General features: G+C 53.5%; 11 protein-coding genes across 11 annotated transcripts; 4 read left to right on the top strand and 7 right to left on the bottom strand.

The window, feature by feature from the left end:
- Window positions 1-181: 181 nt before the first annotated feature.
- COCCADRAFT_21676 (uncharacterized protein) lies at window positions 182-952 on the bottom strand (the record flags this gene model as incomplete). Its single annotated transcript, XM_007708479.1, has 3 exons — window positions 182-250; window positions 321-327; window positions 690-952. 3 exons carry the CDS (start codon window positions 950-952, stop codon window positions 182-184), a joined length of 339 nt encoding a protein of 112 aa, XP_007706669.1.
- Window positions 953-2,964: 2,012 nt separating this feature from the next.
- Window positions 2,965-3,216, bottom strand: COCCADRAFT_81894 (uncharacterized protein; the record flags this gene model as incomplete). Its single annotated transcript, XM_007708561.1, has 1 exon — window positions 2,965-3,216. One exon carries the CDS (start codon window positions 3,214-3,216, stop codon window positions 2,965-2,967), a length of 252 nt encoding a protein of 83 aa, XP_007706751.1.
- Window positions 3,217-4,951: 1,735 nt separating this feature from the next.
- On the bottom strand, window positions 4,952-6,324 carry COCCADRAFT_21675 (uncharacterized protein; the record flags this gene model as incomplete). Its single annotated transcript, XM_007708478.1, has 3 exons — window positions 4,952-5,791; window positions 5,848-6,099; window positions 6,226-6,324. 3 exons carry the CDS (start codon window positions 6,322-6,324, stop codon window positions 4,952-4,954), a joined length of 1,191 nt encoding a protein of 396 aa, XP_007706668.1.
- Window positions 6,325-7,273: 949 nt separating this feature from the next.
- Window positions 7,274-7,531, top strand: COCCADRAFT_81881 (uncharacterized protein; the record flags this gene model as incomplete). Its single annotated transcript, XM_007708560.1, has 1 exon — window positions 7,274-7,531. A coding segment is annotated over one exon (258 nt), but the record flags the coding sequence as incomplete, so codon positions are not given.
- Window positions 7,532-7,673: 142 nt separating this feature from the next.
- Window positions 7,674-8,120, bottom strand: COCCADRAFT_21674 (uncharacterized protein; the record flags this gene model as incomplete). Its single annotated transcript, XM_007708477.1, has 1 exon — window positions 7,674-8,120. The coding sequence occupies one exon, from the start codon at window positions 8,118-8,120 to the stop codon at window positions 7,674-7,676; it is 447 nt and encodes a 148-aa protein (XP_007706667.1).
- Window positions 8,121-8,661: 541 nt separating this feature from the next.
- Window positions 8,662-9,047, top strand: COCCADRAFT_31980 (uncharacterized protein; the record flags this gene model as incomplete). The annotated part of the gene is made up of 2 exons (XM_007708510.1): window positions 8,662-8,849; window positions 8,888-9,047. The coding sequence occupies 2 exons, from the start codon at window positions 8,662-8,664 to the stop codon at window positions 9,045-9,047; spliced, it is 348 nt and encodes a 115-aa protein (XP_007706700.1).
- A 1,210-nt stretch (window positions 9,048-10,257) lies between these two features.
- On the bottom strand, window positions 10,258-10,491 carry COCCADRAFT_31979 (uncharacterized protein; the record flags this gene model as incomplete). Its single annotated transcript, XM_007708509.1, has 1 exon — window positions 10,258-10,491. One exon carries the CDS (start codon window positions 10,489-10,491, stop codon window positions 10,258-10,260), a length of 234 nt encoding a protein of 77 aa, XP_007706699.1.
- Window positions 10,492-10,885: 394 nt separating this feature from the next.
- COCCADRAFT_81618 (uncharacterized protein) lies at window positions 10,886-11,059 on the bottom strand (the record flags this gene model as incomplete). Its single annotated transcript, XM_007708559.1, has 1 exon — window positions 10,886-11,059. The coding sequence occupies one exon, from the start codon at window positions 11,057-11,059 to the stop codon at window positions 10,886-10,888; it is 174 nt and encodes a 57-aa protein (XP_007706749.1).
- A 1,209-nt stretch (window positions 11,060-12,268) lies between these two features.
- On the bottom strand, window positions 12,269-15,107 carry COCCADRAFT_81480 (uncharacterized protein; the record flags this gene model as incomplete). Its single annotated transcript, XM_007708558.1, has 8 exons — window positions 12,269-12,379; window positions 12,570-12,710; window positions 13,113-13,321; window positions 13,965-14,058; window positions 14,233-14,267; window positions 14,316-14,334; window positions 14,383-14,498; window positions 14,576-15,107. The coding sequence occupies 8 exons, from the start codon at window positions 15,105-15,107 to the stop codon at window positions 12,269-12,271; spliced, it is 1,257 nt and encodes a 418-aa protein (XP_007706748.1).
- A 177-nt stretch (window positions 15,108-15,284) lies between these two features.
- COCCADRAFT_353 (uncharacterized protein) lies at window positions 15,285-16,233 on the top strand (the record flags this gene model as incomplete). Its single annotated transcript, XM_007708450.1, has 2 exons — window positions 15,285-15,707; window positions 15,754-16,233. The coding sequence occupies 2 exons, from the start codon at window positions 15,285-15,287 to the stop codon at window positions 16,231-16,233; spliced, it is 903 nt and encodes a 300-aa protein (XP_007706640.1).
- Window positions 16,234-16,827: 594 nt separating this feature from the next.
- On the top strand, window positions 16,828-18,074 carry COCCADRAFT_352 (uncharacterized protein; the record flags this gene model as incomplete). Its single annotated transcript, XM_007708449.1, has 3 exons — window positions 16,828-16,862; window positions 16,985-17,177; window positions 17,358-18,074. The coding sequence occupies 3 exons, from the start codon at window positions 16,828-16,830 to the stop codon at window positions 18,072-18,074; spliced, it is 945 nt and encodes a 314-aa protein (XP_007706639.1).
- Window positions 18,075-18,360: the final 286 nt, after the last annotated feature.

The following is an 18,360-nucleotide window of genomic DNA, read 5'->3' as shown; positions in this document are numbered from 1 at the left end:
AGCGCAAGCCACCAAAGTAAAGCAAAGCAACGCAAAAAAAAAAAAATCAAAATCAAAGAGCCAGTGCTCAACATTTTATTTTTGCTTTACTCTACTTTGCTTTGTGTCCTTCCGCTGCCTCTACCTACTAGAGCTACTAGGTGTTAAAAAAAAGGCATTCTTAGATCTGGCTCTGGCGCAACTACAAGCCGAGAGGCAGAAACGGACCGTCCGGCCCCCATCTAGACCCTTTCCCCACTTCTCTACTTACCTACCGTAAAGAAAGTAAGAGCAAATAGAAAGTGTAAAACAAAAAAAAATCCTTTCAGCTACCAACTTACCACGCGCCTATGTGGCGTCCATTTTTTCTGCTGTCTTGGTGAGGGGAAAGGGAAGGGGGGGGAGGCAAAGCCGGGCGCTAGGCTCTTTTCCGATGCACGAGATACGGTACGCTAGTGCTTTTAGTTTTCTTGTTTGCGAGGGCACAAAAAGTGGGTTCCATTGAGGGAAAGGAGGGATTCTGGTGGATGGGGCTGCGGTGACGTTGCGCGGCTAGTGGGGTGGGGGGAAGAAGGGAAGGGAAGGGAGGAGGAGAGGAGGGGGCGTTATCAGAGTTTGATTTGTTGTTTTTGGTGGATGGAGAGGAGAGGATCACAGGAGGGAAGGGAGGGGGGAATCAGGAAAAAGATGGTAGCGTCGGGTACGCTCACCGCTCGTCATGGCGTTTCTTCCTTCTCTCTCGTCTTTCTTGCTTCTTGTTCTTTTTCCCCTCCAGCTTACTCAGGGACTTGGCGTGGTGACTGTGACTTGGCTGCGGAATGGAATATGGGCACCACAAGTCATGTGCATTTGCTGTGAGAAGGTTAGGCGCTGGCGTTGCTATTGGCCTGCGCATTAGAAAAAAGGCGTTTGCCGTAGTGTGAGCTGAAAGGGAAAAGGAAGAACGTTCAGGTGAGAGTCTCAGATTAGACATGTTGGCACATAGGGAGAAGGGAATGTGACTGCGAGTGCCTGTCTGTGGCTTATGTGGCAGAAGCTAGTGGTGTGCAAGGGATAAGCTGGGGAGACGTTTTTTTTTTGCTTTGATGGCGGCAGTAGTAGCAGCAGTGTTAAGCGGGATTCACTTGCTAAACTGACTTTCGCTTTCCCATGATTAACTTCCCGCTCGCTCGACCTTATTGTTCAATGTGGGTTTTGTTTAGCAAGATCTTGGGGTCCTCCGTATACCGGCAGTTTGAAGACTCATCAATGCATATGTACGGCTGTCGCGGCCGGACAACGGAACAGAAGTGGATGATGATGACATTAAGAGGGCCCCAACGATACGTGGCATTCGGCATCGCATCGGATACAGACAGGCACATGTCCTGCGGTTGCTTCCTGTGCTTGGTCAAGGGGGGGTGCCACCGTGAGAACGCACGGAAGAAATGGGTCCAGGGTCTTATTCCTTTGCGCACTTGAACGGACGAGCGATTGGATAGAAGAGACAAGGGTGGAAGGAAGGGAAGGGGGAGACCTACGGATGGCCACGCGATATGCGTGCGTGCCTTGGCTCTTTTTGCCGCAAATACCACCGTGGCGCGGTTGACGTTACTGCCATGGATGTGATGAAGGCAACAGGAATAGTATGGAAGTACGTAACATGGGTCGGTTCCTCTTGGGGGGAAGTGTGGTGGAAGTCACCGTCCCTCGCTCCGCTCCTCCGACAATCCATCATGTAGCTCACCCTCGTCTCTCACACAGCCAGGAATCCATCGGTAAGATTTTTTGCTCGAGCGAATGACCAAGGCACTACCTGGTCTAAGTACTGGCCAGGAAAGCGCACAGTGTGTATTTCGGACCTGCACGCTCCGAACCAAAGCTGAAAAAGAGAAGAGGAAAAAAAAAAGATCGGAAAGGAAAAAGAGCGGTACACTAGTGATGGGCTAAGCTGAGGCGTGAGATTGGAGAGAGCAAGGACAGGGTCTCTAGCCTATGATAGCCTCTTTTTCTGACTCAGTTTGCGCGACACAACACATGGCGGCGGCCGACGGCCCCATGCTCGAAACGTGCTTCCCATTCCTTGTGTCCCGCACCATCCCGTGACAAGCCCTTGCCCCAAACGTCGTTTTTCATTGCTTTTTCGCTTGCAGTGGGAACGCCCCATGTCATTGTCCCCAATGGGTAGTTCCGAGGAAGGATTGTTTGTATGATAAGTATGCGGGGGGCCTCGGAATACACGGGTCTGATACCAGGTTCGAGACATTTCACGTGTAGACTTGAGTGATGCGGCCCCGTGTGTGCGCGTGCTGCGGGAGGGAGAGGGAATGGGAAAGGATGCTGGGCCGTTGCGGTTCGTGCCTGAAACGGAGAACAGGCTGAAAGCGAATCGTGACAGGTCCGTCTACGTACCCTTGCCAATCCTTCTTGCCCATCTCACGGAATCAATAAACCCAACGGAGCCCAGCAACCAAGATCAAGTCAGACAGGAAGAACCTTGAACCTGGCCTCTATAATAGCTCCTTGCGTGGGAACAAGTTTCTGTTTCACTTTCGGAGGAAAGGATTGTCAGGGCAATGAATTCTAGTCGTGTGCTCCGGCGTATGCTCCTTTTACCTGATGTCAGTTTTCGAATTCTTCTTTTCGGCTCGACAAACAGCTATAGCTGCAGAGCGAACAAATCGTCGTTTGCGAGTGCGGCATTCATGTATTGAAGTCGTATTCGTTCTTGGGTCAGTGGGGAATTGCCCTGCATCTTGTGCTCGGCCAAGTACTTTAGGTATTTGTTGGACGCCCTATGACGGCTGCCGACTTGTCCTAGTAGCATCGCGGCTCAAACTTTGCTTCTCGCTCCGTTCCGTTAATCCACTTAGAATGTGTTGGATGAAGGTTATTGTACGCTACAATAGCGAGCCCCATCTAGCTAGTAATGTTAGAAACCCCCTCAATTCGACAGCCGTAATAGCACATACATGTACTACACGGCTGGTTCGCTTCATGGGCTGATCATGTGCACGCCGGCAGCCGACGGGAAGACAAAACGTAACCTTTCCGTACTTGCTTTGGTTGGCCTCGGCCATGGATAGTAGTAGAAAGATTGTGATAGCGCCACCAAGCGTTGACTTGACATGACCGGATCATCATCTGGCCGCCCGACACAGACACACCAACGCCACAAGATGTCGGTACACTAAAGCTCAGGACCAACAAGGTCCTTTGTCTTCCCTGCATCTGATAACCCTCTGCTCCGAGCGCCATAGCGCCTCTTCCCGTGCCCTTCCAGTTGTCAGAAGCAATCACCCCCTCCAGACTAGATGGCGACGGCGGTACTGCTACCGTACAATGCATCAGGCCCATATCTCTGTACCATGTAATAAGTGCGGCGCTGAACCAAGCCCAATGATGTAAATCTCGATGCAACTCGAGCAGCATCGCGCTCGCACTCGCAGTCGACCGGCTGGACGCTCCGTGCCGTACCGGTGTCAAATGGCTTGACCGAGCAGTTATCGTTGCCGAAAGATCCCGATACGGAATCGCGGCTTGAGGACTTTTCTGATCAATAGCGTTTGTCTGGCGTGATGAGTGTGGCGGCTGCCGGACGCACAGGCTGGTGCGACCATCGGGTGTCAGTTGTGCCAGTCATGCGTGTAATGAGCAGAGAGGCCTGGTACGATGGACAGTCGAGCTGCAAGACATGTCCAGTTTCCCTGGTACTTGGATCGATCGAGAACCGGGTGCCGGAATGAGAATGAGCAGAACAAGTGCGAAGTGTGTGGTCCAAGCTGTCCGTGGCGGGTGGTTACTTTTCTCTTCTGTGGGGGGTGGGAAGCGGTATACACGGAAAAGGAAGGCACTACACGTGCGTATCCGTCCTCGTACTCGGATCGACCCTGCGTTGCTCGTGCTTATGTTGGTGTGCAACCAAATGTAAGTACACCACGTTCTCTTCCCCCCCTCCCCCAAATGAATGTGACTCAGCATGGTAGTGGTGGTTACATACATGGTAGTAGCAACGTTAGTGTAAGCTGACACGCAAAGGAAGACATACTCTTCACCGTTGACCAAGACAACCAAAGCCCAGTAAGCATTACACCATCAAACGTCTTCAATTTAGATAGCTAGTCCAAAACGTAACAAGAGTAAAAAACCAAGAAAAACAAATACTACATAACGTTGCTGCTGATGACCCATTTGCCTTTGGACGTGTCTTTGCGAGTAAAAATTCAGATAGCCGCCCACCAGTGAGAAAGATCCCAGACAGAATAGAGAGAAGTTTAGAATGCGGTAGAGACAGTTAGAAGAAGGGGAATATAGCAACCGCACCTAAATGGATAACATGAACCGTAACAAACATGTACAAAAAAGCACAAACTACCACTACCCCAGCCAATGCAGTGAAGCACGTAAAGAGCTGGTTCGACCCAGGCCTTGAGATGATGCCACTATCAACCAAGCCTCCGTGACATGATGCAACCCTCCAGTTCTAAAAGCTTGCAGGAAAAGACAGAATACCACCCAGTTTAGTAGCTTATGTTCAAACAGAACAGCCGGAATCGAGCGCTTGCCGCCAAACGTTAAAAATATGCTACACTCACTCCGAGGGACCCGAATGAGCGCGCACATTGTCAGATTAGCAACCTCCGCACTCGAGATGATAGGAAAACAGAGAAAACAAAAAACAAAAAACAAACCCCGGAAATGACAGTAAGGTAGATCTTTCAGTATTAAATAGAAAAGTCTCGATGCTCTTTATCGCCGTTTAAAAGCAGAATTCCGCCCAGAAAGCATGCTGTTACCAGCCAGAACTCCTTGCGATAGCAGATGTCGACAGGACAGGAAGAAAGGTTGTTACACGAGGAAATCGAGTAAAGGTCGTGTGTCGCAATCAATCGAAATTTTTTGCTGTAATTTTTCCCTTTGCTTGATCCAGGTTGTGTGTAGCGCTCTCGAAAGACCAGCTTCAGAGCATTGCCTCTGATTCGAGACAAAAGATTTACATGGGTCGGCGATTGAGCATATTGAGCATGGACGAGTCGGTCGAGCTGCGAGCCGGGCCATTGTCGGTTACTAGGTCGTTAATACGCATGCTCGGCCTTGCCGAAGCTTGCGATGTGGGCGGTGGTGGCGTGCGGCCATCGCTGCGGGGTGGTGGAGGCTGTAGAACACCGTTTGTTTGAGGAGCGCCGTAGTAGGGTGTGGGCGGAGCACCGGGCGTCGTGGGCGCTTGTGAATGTGGCGAAGACGAATTGCGACTTGGCTCGTAGCGATAAGCGCTCTGTGGGGAGCCCTGGCGCGGCGGTTGTGCGGCGTAGTAGGGTTGGGCGGGTGGAGGACCAGACGAATATGCGGTTGGTGGGTTTGCTGTTGGAGCAGCCGATGTTAGAGATGGTGGCTCTGGGTAGGCATACTCTGGTCCTGTGCCTCGATGAGGAGCCTGTGACGCTGAGCCAGGATGTGGCGGAGGCAAGGTTGGAGTGTGAGGCTCTGGGTGGAGCCTCTTCCTGCCAGCCATGGCGTCACGGCTTGCCTCATCTGGTGAAGCACCTGGTGGACCATATTCAGAATGAGCTTGGTACGGACCTGCAGTTGGGCTGGGCAGATATTGCTGCGGACGCGCCGGCTGGCCATAGGGCTCACCATGGCTAGCAGGAGGAAGAGGCTGGCCATAGGCGCCATACATGGGTGGCGGTTGGCCAACACCTCGCCAGACGGTGTGGGCAGGAACAAAAGCCTGAGTCTGTGCGGAAACGGGTGTGAAGATGCAATCTTGGTTGAACCTCATGCAGTTGGAGCAGCGGCCGTCCTCTGTCGCCTCGAAGCCCGAGCATCGAATCTATGGGTCAGGGTAAGCTATGTTATCTCGATGCATTGCGTTGGGCGATCAAGTACCTTGCGGCGTCTGCAGTACCGGCAGGCAATGGCAGTGCGCTGGCGAGGAGCTGGCGGCTGGTGGTGCTGCTGGACATATTGCGGTGGTGGAGGAGGCTGCTGGCGGTATGGATCTGGTGGAGGAGGAGCACGCGTCCACTCATTGGGACCTGGGAGACGGTAGGGCTGGGGGTGCGGGTGCTGATATTGAGGATGTTGAGCCATGTCGGGTCGTGGCTCTTGGGGCGGTGGAGGAGGAAGCGTGGTGTTCATCTGGGTTGACGTCAAATGTCAGCAAGCTGTCACCCAGAAGACGAGATGACGTGGGCACTACCAGTGCTGATTTGCAAGGCTCGCGTAACAGGCAAGAGAGGACGAGCGAGCACAAGAGCGACTTACATGGGGAGGCGGCGCATAAGAGCCATTCGCAGGCTGCTGCGAGGTAGGCGGCTGCCAGTGGGTGGGAAGCTGGCCTTGGCCACCCTGGTGAGGGAACATTGCTCGCGGACGAGTGGCGGTAGCGGTAGGCGAGATTGTGTAGGTGGGTGAATGTGAGTAAGAGAGGCAGAGAGAGAGAGAGAGACTGTGTGTGTGTGTGTGTGCGCGAGGGAGAGGGAGAAGGAGAAGGAGAGAGCGTATGTGTGTGTGCGGTGAGTGTGAGTGTGTGTGAGAGTGTGTGAGAGTGTGTGAGAGTGTGTGTGTGCGGGCCGTCTAATTCGATGGCGGGCACAACGTGGTGCCTGTCAATCACACGCCGCTCTTGACCAGTGCAACACACAGATGGGCCAGCCTCGACGTCAAAGGAAGTGGGAGAGACGTTGGTTTTGGTCTGGTGGTGCGGGAGATCCTCTGGGGCGGGTGAGGTGTCACAAAATACTGGCAAGCGGGCCGCAAGGTCGGCTGTTGCTGCAGGTGAGAAGAGAAGGCAGAGCAAATTGGGCACTTGTTGCAGAGCCAAGCCGAGGTGGGCGGATCGGAGGAATGGGGCGAGGGGGGTTGTGCACACAGGACAAGGGCGGTGGGCGACTGGGCTGGTTGGACGTGTCTTGGGGTCGGGGGTGCGTCAGCTTGCGAAGGGGGCTGTCGTAGGTTGAGGGAAAGGCTGTGGAGGTGAAGGCTTCTCGAAGCGCGTGGAGGAGACGGGACCCAAGAGCGTGGAAGCGAAAAAGGAGATTCAGGTTGGAGCGGCCGCTATTACACTACCCACCGCGTGCCCGAGAACTCAACCTTCTCGCCGCTTCTACTAGGATGGCGTTTTTATCCCTGCCCGCCCCATGCAGCGACGACGGCGACGGTCCGCCAAACGCGCTAAAGGCCATGCGGCATCCTCACTTGCATTGGACGTGCAGCCACACACCACCCGCCTGCAGCAGCATTAGCAGCAGCAGCAGTAGTAGTAGTAGCAGCAGCATCAGACGCAGACGGGCGAAGGCAAGAGAAGGCCCTGGAGCGGCGCCGGCGGATCGATGGCCTGGTGGTGGTGGTGGCAGTGGGCATAGCCGCGGCTGTAGGTGTAGCATCGCATCACGCCTCCCTTCCCTCCCTCCCTCACCCCCCCCCAGCGGGCGTCCCACAGCAACGACGTATCTACATCCGCCAATCCACCAGTCCACCAGCCCGCCATGCCATCCACGGCGGGCGTGGCCTGCAACCCCCCCCCCTCGCACCCAGAGTCAGGCCCCTTGCTGGTTGGCGTATGACCTAGGAGCCCGGGCCCGTGTGCATGATGATGCTGCGGGCCGGCAGCTTGCTTGAGATGTATGACTCGCCAAGAGCTCGGGGACTCCCGTCGCGCTGTGATCTACGAGCCTTTAATTATATACAGGCCGCTGCAATCAGCGTCCATGTCACCACCGCCCTCGCACTCCCAGCTCCGCCCGCGGCCGCCTCGCCGTGCCAGCCAGCGCTGCTTGTCTGTCGAGTCTGCTCCGCGCGGCCGCCTCCCAGCCGTCGTTGCAGAAGCAGCTGCCAGAGGCGGCGGCGTCGCCCACGCATGCACGCAGAAGTGGCACAGTAGTGTCTGTACTTAGTGGGAGCACCTCGGGGCTCTTGAGTCGTCGACGGGCCGTCTCTGCGTCCTTCCTTGTGTCGCGTCCTTCGCGAAGGACATAGCTCGGGACATGCGACAGCTTACGAACCACGGTACGAGCAGGCCTACAGCCCGTCATGGTCGCACCGTGCTTTGCTGGCCTTGCTGAGCGGCGAAGGCGGCGGCGGCGGCCATTGTTGCCATGCTGCCCGCCCGCCATGCCTGCTTTTTGGACTCGTCCACGACCAAACACTGCCATCCACATCATGACGACAACCACAATCATCTCGCATCGTTGATGCCTCCATCCCCCTCCTCCCCAGCAGCCATGTGCGTGAGCTTTTGCTTCATAGGCCACGAGGCGCCCTGTTGCCCTTCATCTGCTGCAATATCTGATAGGGCTGATGAATCCGGGCGCGTCGGTCGTTTTGCTCGTCAAGGACGGCAGCATCCCTGTCGTGACAGTTGGTGTGGAACACTGCGGCAACGGCCTTGTGCTGTTTGCAGCGTTGTGACGTGAGTTCCTTGCCATGGCTAGTCAAGGGCGCGCGCCCACCGGTGCGACTCGGCGACCTCAGGCACTCGCTCGCTCGCGGGGCAGTGTAGCACGCGGGAGGGCCGATATGTCTTGCGCCGGGAGAACCGTTCGCTCCAGCCAGCAGCAGCTCCAACTTGCTCCAGCGACTCCAGCTCCAGCAAATGACCGCTGCAAGCTCCACCATTGCCGGTAGAGTTTTCGTCTCTGCCCAGTCTGCTGCATAATAGTGCCGGCTCTGGCCAGCCTTGCGCCTCAAAGCATGCCCGACATGGCCGCTTTCTCAGCTGCCATTGCTTCATGTAAGACGGGCGGCATCCGACGCACCTCGCTTTCGTCCTCGAATCACGCCTCGTCATCTGGCCTCCACAATTTGGCCCATCGTTCGTCCCTTGCACCGGCGTGCGGCTTGCAAACCGCTACCCATGGCCAAACGCCTGCTAGCCCTTCTGATTCGACGTCTGCCTTTTTTCTGCAATACACACGCAGACAAAGAGCCTTTGTAGGATTTTCCCTCCCACTGCCGGATTGCCCGCTGGTGACGAGGCTCTCTCGGACTTGCGCGGATGTAGCCACCACGAGGCAACAGAATGGCGAAACGCCCAGAGCGTATTCAGCCTCGGCACCTTGCCGGCCTGTTTTCGACTGGCTGCATAATGGGTGACGACGCAACGCTCCAGCAAAGAATCGTCAGCCTGCCGTAGTTTGCAGCTATCCTTGGGGCGCACCGCCTACCTATTCTTCATTCCCTCCCTCTCTCTCTCCCTCCAGATTGGGGCGGACGGCCCGCGGAGATTCAATCCACGCCTTCCGCAGCCAGGTTGGAGTCAATTCCGTCAGCCAATCATCCACCCGGCATTAATATTGAATTCTCCAGTCAGCAAAATTCCCACCTCCAAATGGCTGCTCATATGTGTCTCTTTATGTGTGTGCGTGTGCGTGTGCCTTGCATCTGCTGGGAGACGGGCAAATCTCCAATGTGCATCATGCGCAGGCAAAAACAACAGCAAAACACCCCCGGTCTGCGTCACAAGACGTGATGACATACATACCTCGCTCGAGCCTTTGCACTTTACGACGTTGCTGCGAGCAGACACATTCACCGGTCACGGCAAAGCGCATTTGATTATTGTTGTGCTTTGATTGACTGCCACACCGCATTTCGACATCCGAGTCAGTCACGAGCCCATGTTTAATGAGCGCAGATGCAGCCAGTGGTCCCAGGGTACTCAGCGACAAAGAACGGACCATGAACGTGTCTTATTGCCACGGCGGTCGTCACCTCCGTGTTGGCAGCCTTTGAGTGAGCGTGAGCGCGAGTGCGAATGCGAACGAGTATGTGGGCATGTGTGGATGTAGTATAAAGTGTGTGGTGGGCAAAAAAACAAAAATGCCGTCAATTGCCGCTGGTAGATGACGGTTACACCAACCGAACGGTGCATTTGTGGGGTAAAGAACAGCCACGATGGATCTTCACCCGCCCGCCCTTCGGTCGATTCACCCCAAACAAGCACAAGCAGCAGTCCGCACAACGCACATTAAGGCTGCGGCGCGAAGCGCATTACCCCAAGAATGGATCCCTTTTGACAGCGGTCAATCGAGAGTGCGGAACAGCGCGTGGATACAGCATGCCGGAGTCACTCGCTTGGTCCCAAGTGTGTATCAGCGGGCCGGGACGAGGTGTGGAATTCCCGCATATATCCCGTTGACGTTTAGATTAACGAAGTTTGTGTCACACAACTTGACCCCAAAAGATGCAAGGCCTGCAGAGTGCTGCAAGCATGAGTGGTTCGTAAGCAGTAAAGAAGACCCGTGTCGCTTGTGCCGCGTCTCGTGTGCCGCGAGCTGCGCGTAAATCCAAATGTGGTTATATCAGGCGGGAAGACATCATCAAGCCTCCGAGACGAATGGCGTCCTGTGCGACGCCTCCGCCGTCTGACAGGTTGCAGGCAGGGAAGGGGCACGTATCAACCAACTTTGACAGGACGCGCATCGACGCTGCTGCAAACAAACATTGTCTATAAATGCGGCAACAAGTCCTGTCAGAGGCGCCGTTTGTCGAACCGTGTCCTTGCATCAATGCACAAGCATCCTTCTGCATGCTGATGACAACTTTTGGCTCGTCGCAATTCTATAATCTGTCCATGTATAAGCTGGGACGCATAACTTCCGTCCTTGCAGTAGCACGGTGCGAGGGAATACGCCCTGGCGGGTAAGCGGTATGTCCTCTGCGCTTAGCTGCCTGGTTTATTGGGGGGGTTTGTTAACATCGTATGATGCCCCCCAACTCAACACGACGTCTGAACAACGACAAGCCGTACCGCTTGTGCGGACATGGTTTGAGCATCGACATGTTTTGGCTTCTGAAAAAAAACCAATCGTGTGACGAACGCCGGCAGATGTCATTTAGAGCGACGGAAGGGGTGGGTAAGCGGCCACAAGCCGTGGCGGGACCATTGATCAGCCCGAGTGGTGCTAATTCGCGGAAGAAAGAATTATGGCGACCCATCGGTGTGTTGGATAAAAGGGTTGGATATTACCTGGCGATGCCCCACGAGCACACCGCTTTTTAACAGAGTGCGACGAAGGCCTCGAAAAAAAAGTGCACGGGAGCCGCCGAAGGGGGGGAAGTAGGAGTCGCAGGCGGCAGACGAGTCGCAGCTGGGCATTTGACTCACACGTGTTCGTGTTGGGGCTGATGGCGTAAGTCTTGGGCAGTAAGTATCGCCGGCGGCCGAAGAAGGTGATGCGGTCGCAGAGGTGCACTGCATGGCGCTGACGGAATCAACGCCAGTGCCAGTCGCTAGCCGGCGTGCCAACTTTGGGCAGTCTGTCGAGGAGCTGGTGAAGCCATCGTCATGCCATGCGATGCAGCTGGCCTTGATCCGACGCGTTAGAGCAGCACCCATGCATCCCAGACGGACAACGAGTGCGCCCCGGGCCGTGGCCGTATCAGCCTAACGCAACGTGTACAGCATGTCACAGCAGTCAGGAGCGTGCGAAGAGGGCAGGTGATGGGGCGAGCGGACAGAGCAGTGAGTGCACACATACCCCAGCAGGTCGAGCGAGGGCGGCAATGTCATCGAGGGGCTAGGAGGAGGAGCGGCGGCGGCGGCGACATTGATGCGGTCATGGCCATGCCTCGCGTCGAGTCGAGTCGCATCGAGTGGGAGGGAGAGAAGGGAGCGAGCGAGCAGAATGTGCAGTGCAGTGCTGTGCTGTGCTGCGGTGTGCTGTGTTGTCCTGCCCCCTCCCCCCTCCCCCCTCGCACTCGGTCGGTGGCTCGCTCGTCCCCGCAGCCCCTACCCTGCTCGGTTGCTGGTTGGACTTGGACTTGGTTGCTGGTTGGATAGGAGGCGCTAGGAGAGGGCGGCAGGCCCGCGCCAGAGGGCAGAGGGCAGAATCAAGGACTGGGACCGGGGGGAACGGAGAAGCCTTGCCTGTTCGGAGCGATTTGCGTGGGCTAGGATCTGAACGTGCAGCAGACCCGAACGCTACACTAGCGCGTCACATGACCGTTAGTGTCATGCGGTCTCCCGCAACGCCAGGCGCGAGCGAGAACGGGCTGGCCGGCTAACGCACGATGACTTGGCTCGCTGCATGCCCTTCGCTTGGGCCAGCCAGTCAGCGCCACTGCCGCAGGGTTACACGGGCGTCTATTGGCGGGCTTCGCGCTTGTGGCCCACCTTCGACTCTCCACCTGTCTGCCCCCGACGCCCAATCCCTCGATCCGCATGACTTCGGCCCCAGACACCGCGCCATGAACATGCGTTGCTGAAATTGCTCTTGTCAAGCCTCGTCATCCTCTCCATTGCTTCCTGTCTGTGGTTGGGCGACCCATTGCCTTCATCTGCGTCTGCGTCTGCATCTGCACCTCCCTATGCTTCCGCCTCCTCATCTGCACCTTGGTCTGCATCATCATCCTCGCCTTCACTGCTTGACCCCGACGTGTCCTCGTCCGGCATGACAACGCTGTTGAGATACGTAATCTGCACCTCCCGTTAGCCGCCATCCACGCCTAATGCCTCGACAAAGACTGCATCTTGCGCTGCCCGGGTGACTGCACCGTCGCTTGCCTTGTACAGGGCTCTTCCTAACAAGCTGCGGCCGCTTCTGCCCTGCCCTGTCCAATCAAACACCCATATCCTCCATCTTGGACAAACGAAACTGCAAACTTACAAATGGCACCATTGCCCTTACCACCTCAGCTACTCGCTCCAACCCGCCCGTGCCGACAATGACTTCGTCTGCAACCGTACAACCAATCGTAAAGTTGCGGAGCCGCAAAAGATCAATGTCTTTGTGATCATGATCGTATCCCTGGCCCACCTGTCAGCAAACTCTATCAGGCATAGTCCCAAATGCATCCCGTCCGTTTCGTTGCTGAGCTTTGAGAAAAACTGTCGACTAGCTGAGCTGTCGTCCTAACCGCTGCTCTCGGCTTATTGGATGCGGGGCGGCTTGAAACTCTAATTGCCCTACGGCACAGCGTTGGAACGCAGAAGCTCCAGATACACACACCCAAAGCTTAATCCTCCCGGTTTGTAGCGGCCACATGAGTAATCCTATCATGGCTGTTGCTAACCTTAAGCCCGGATCAGCCGTCCGGTCCATGGGCCAATCACAACCATGCCACATGTGTCAGACGCAACGCTAACTTTGATGCCCCTCTGGAGATTGTTGCCGGTTTTGGATCAAAAAGACAAAAAACATATCACTTACCTTGGGATTACGCTTCAATGCGTTTGACTGGTTCATGGATAAGCTTGTAAAGGCCCTGACCGCCTTCTTATCGTCGTCTTGCACGCCCCCCAGAAACGTTTCTCTGAACTGGCGGTTTCGAAGGACAGATTTGATCTTGTGCGGTTTGCGATCGATGTCGTGACGAAGTTTACCAAGAGCTGCTGCGTCTGGTTGCCAATAGCCACCACCTTACAAAGTTAGCACATGACTGCATATGTTGAAACCAAGAACACCATGTAGGGATCCATGACGCTACCACGTTGCAATGGGGAACGAGGAGCGTCCAAGTACAACTCCGCACCGAAGCGCACCGAACCCGCGTGCGATACCAGCGTCATTATGCGGCCCGCAGCCGAACCTCGAGGCTATCCGATGTGTTACACTACCAATCTCCCAAAGGGTGGCGACTGCTGGAGCACATTCATTGCCATGTTCCACTCGTGCAACTGGTAGCGCTACCCAATGGTACAGTGCAATGCCTCCTCGCACCACAGATACAACAGCATTGTTGCTGCTGACCAGTATTGGTACGTTCAGCACAGCGGCAGCAGAATCGTCTTGTCCGCTTCTGACAGTAGTCGCGCAGTCGTGGCACTACGATGCACGATATTGGTCGCAAAACTCGGTAGGGCCAAAAGACAGCACACAGAATCTCAGTCTATGATGGTCACATGCGTATAACCATTGGCAAAACATGCAGAGAACATGCATACTTAGGCCGATGGAAGACGGTGGTAACCACGAGGTCAAGTCGTGCTCGGAAACAGGTTCTACAACAGCGCACAGCTCCACGCCGTCCCCAGAGCAAGGAGCTAAAGAATGTGAACATACCTACAAAACTTCCACCTTTTGGCTGCACCTGTACGTAGTAATGTGCATAGGGTCCCTTGCGTCCAGTTCTTGACCATGCCGCGGAGAAGTACGTCTGCAACTGTCAGTGCATGTTCCAATACATTTGTCGAAAATACAGAGTTGATATCGTCCACTAAAGCATGGGTTTTCATATTTCCTGATAGTTGAGCTGGGAAATCGAATCCTCTGGCAATATAAATGTTCGCCAAAGCCTTTCCTCCATTAACGGTGAACTAGGCTGGCTTACCTTGTAGGGTGTTGGGTCTTTGGAGAAGCGAATATCTAGTTACGTCAGTATCTTCGTATGATATCTTTGCGCCTGCACCTCACCTCTGTAGATCCGGTAGATCTATGCACATTAACAGACAGACTAAAATGGGGTGGGGTGGGTACTTACGACATCCTTGACTGGCAACTCCGGAATTGTCTCGTCTGCTTCAATGATCTTTTCTGATACCTTTCCTGCAAATGTTGTAAAGTCCTGAAATGCCACTCTAAAATCAGGGTCATGTACTACATATTTGTTAGTTGACCTTTGCACATGATTCCCAAGATGCTTTGAACAAGGAAATATGAGAAAGAATACTCACGCTTTAGCCAACTTCGATCGTTGTTGGCTGCCAATTCTTTCAAGAAGAGTAAAGTGTTCGGATGGATCGTGTGGTCCAAGTATGGCGTATCACCTGCATCTCGAGCTTTCGGCTTCTTAATGACTATCCGTGTTCCCAGCTCAAGTTTAGCCCCCGGTTTCCACAACTCTTGCTCATCGGAATCTTTCTTGTGAATAGGAAGGCTCTTAGCAGCGCGCCCTCGTAGTTTACAGTTCTTGCTCTCATCATCTTCGTCGCTGCCAGTCTCGTCAGCCTCGGACCCGACGGATGATTCTTTGTCGTCATGATCCTCATAGTCGGAGGCCGCGCCATCTTGTTCGTCTACACTAGGCGATACTTTTCTTGTTGATTGCTCGTCTGCATCATCTGTGTCGGTGCCTGGATCAACGTAGGATTTCCTTGCAGTCGCCTTTGCCCTCTTTGATTGTCTTTGCGGAGTTTCCTGCGCAGGGCGCTTGGAAGAGCTCCTAGGCGCGGCGGATTTAGTTTCTTTGGTCGATTTACGTGGCATTTTACCGTTTCCGAGGACCAGCAGAAGTGTGGAAGAGCTACTACAGTAGTTGTGAGTGACTCGGTTTGTTTGGAGGTCGGAGCGCGCACTGGCCATCGATGACGCACACGAACGCGAAAACCCATCGCGGTGTCACGAGTTTCGTCCGCCCTATCAAACCACGGACCCCTCATAGTCATGACCACCCGCTTCGCAGCTCGCAAGCAAAGAATACTCGCTCAGCTAGATACTCCCGATGCCGACTACCATGACCTGTCGCCAAAAGGCTCTGTCGATGCCCCAATTCGAGATTTGATTGGAGAAATCAACCGCCTCGAAGGCTTTGTCACGACCAGCAGTTGCTCAGGACGCATCAGCGTGTTCCTGGAAGGCCGTAAGGCAGAATCTTCCATCGATGATTCCTCTATTGAAGGCGACTCACGAGCTGGGCCTGGAGGAAAGGGCGGCGGGGGTGCATGGCTGTTCCTTTCTCATGAACCAGTCCAGAACGTGGATAAAAACCATGACTTTTTGCCTGATTTCGGACTGAAGAAATCCGAAATCGATAATGAAGGACCATCCGTCTCTAGTAGATATATTCATCTCAAATTCGAGCCTATGGTGAGACTTTTAACAACAGCACTATTTACAATCTAACAATTCTTAGATTCTGCACATCTTGACTGCATCTATAGACGATGCCCAGCACGTCCTCAATGCAGCACTAGCAGCTGGATTTCGTGAGAGCGGTGCTGTAAGCCTCGGATCAACGAAAGGAGAATCAAATCCTATAGTAGCTGTTCGATCAGCCGGTTATTCCTTCGATTCCATCATAGGCTACCAGAACGCAAATGGAGACAACATTGCTTTGGTGAATGAGAAGTATCTGCAAACTTTAGTCTCTATAGCAAATGAGCGGTTCAAGATCAATCTCGACCGAATAACCCGGTTTCGCAATGCACTCTTGGATGCGCAACAACAGAGCACTTCACACCCACCTGATTGGGAAGATGCAGATGCCAGGAAAAAGAGGAAGAGAGAAGAAGGCCTTGCACGACAGCAAGCTTTAAAAAATAAATATGAAAAAGATAATCAGAATGAGTCAACAGAAAAGGACTTGGATGACATTGGTGGGATGTTCTCATGATACTATTAGTTGGTCTTATCACTGTTATAGCAAGCAAACCAGCATCAAAGACACGTTTGCGATGCATGTGTTGTTTATTCAATATCACGAGTGCAAATTGAAATACCATGAATGGTAGACTATGTGTGAACATTCCCATAAAACATACTGCCCTACCATGAATGGGGGATTTTCTACATACTCGAGGAACCTGAGCGCAATGTCTCCGATTCCCACTCAACCTGCATCTTATCCTTCCAGGAACCCCTTATTACATGACAAATCACCTTTTGACTCATTCGTGAAGGAATGCTGCCATAATATGTTTCCGACGCTCAGGCACTGTTGCGCTTCTCGACCAATGACAGCATCAGTTTTTTTAGCCTAGTACATACCTTGACAAGTTTCCAATGTTAGACCCGGCGACTTTCATCCTGGCCCCACTCCATATCACAACTTCACATCTGCATATAAAAGGAGCATGACAACTCTCTTGTATAGTTTCAATTCGACTATCACATCTCAACTATCTCTGACTTAATAGCAACATTGGACTACCCCACCTGCACCCATAGTTTACCTACATTTCCAACATACGCCAACAAGCTGTACATCATGAGCCTCGCAGACGCTAACCGCCAATACTTTGAGTATGATTATATTTCCTGTTGCTCTTTCCCCTCCCCCTTCCACATTTTCCTCTACTCTATCGTTTCCGGCTCTCGCAACAATACCTCACCGTTCAGCACAAATATTTCTAACACATTGACAGCTCCATCTCGGATACTTACGATACCAAACCCTGGTTCGCAACCGTAAACAACCAAGTCACCAATGCCCTACGCGGCGATCTATCCTGGATCAGTATTCCGCTCGTCAATGTTCTCGCAGGTGGACAAGAGAGTACAGGTACCCAGCAAGTCCGAATGCTGGATTATGCCTGCGGTACAGGATTAATGACGAGGGTAAGTCTCTTCATTTCATCTTACCACTCCCCCCATCCCCCCATCCCCCCATTTATCCTCCATGATCAATTCTTCCCGAGTTAGACTAGACAAAAAAGTGATTACCCTGATATATTTCCTTTACACGCCCATACGACAAGAAAAACAGCACTCAAACTTACCTAACATGATCAAAACTAGATCTTCGCCCCCTACATCACCCACACAACCGCCATCGACATCTCCCCAAACATGATCTCAACCTATACTTCGCGCTTCGCGGCGGCGGCCGCCACCGCCCCCCAACCCCTCACCATCACCACCGCAGTCGGCAACCTCTTCGACAAATCCGACCCCAACCCCTCCTCCTTAGACGCCGCAGAGTTCCGCGACTTCGACCTCGCAACTGTAGGCTTCGGGTTCCACCACTTCGAAGACGTAGTATATGCTGCGCAGCAACTCAAGGAGCGGTTGAAGCCCGGGGGTGTTTTGGTTATTAATGATTTTCTTGAGGGAGGAGATGTCTTGGTAGATGAGGAGGGGAAGATGGTAGAGGGCAGTGAGGGGAATCATGCTGTGCATCATCATGGCCATGGTCACGGTCACGGTCATAAGCACGAGCATGAACATAAGCACGACCACTCATCTCATGCCCACAAGCACAATCACAGCCATAATCCTAGCGACAAACACGACTCCAGCCTCCACAGCAAAATGGCTGCTTCAGTCGTGGTACCGCACTTCACCATAGACGGCGTGCGCGAATTCTTCGAGAAGGCGGGTTTCGTCGATGTGGACGTCAAGACGATGAAAGAGAAGTCGTATATGGAGTTTGGAGGCAAGAAGATGTGGCGAACGATTTTGTTTGCGCGGGGAAGGAGACCAGCTGGCGATAACAAGGAAAAGAGCGAGTTGTAAAATCCCCCATTCTGCTAAGATGGGGGGGGGAATGTGGCAAGGGAGACCGCAGAAGGAAAGAAGGTGTATAGTGTAATCAATTCATAGAAATACAAAATCTTGGAATGGAAAATATATATGTATCTAGGATATCGAAACCTTGTACTTCAAACTACACAAAAGAAAGAAAAAAAAGTATAAGAGAAAAAGGGACAAAAGAACGCCGGAATCTACACCTCATACTCCATCCCTAACCTATCGGCCCCAACCCTCTAAACAGAAAAGAACAACAAGAACAACGAACAAC

This window comes from Bipolaris zeicola (genome assembly GCF_000523435.1).
Source record: "Bipolaris zeicola 26-R-13 unplaced genomic scaffold scaffold_2, whole genome shotgun sequence".
In the NCBI taxonomy this organism is placed as follows: domain Eukaryota; kingdom Fungi; phylum Ascomycota; class Dothideomycetes; order Pleosporales; family Pleosporaceae; genus Bipolaris; species Bipolaris zeicola.
This window is presented reverse-complemented; position numbering and strand designations above follow the sequence as displayed.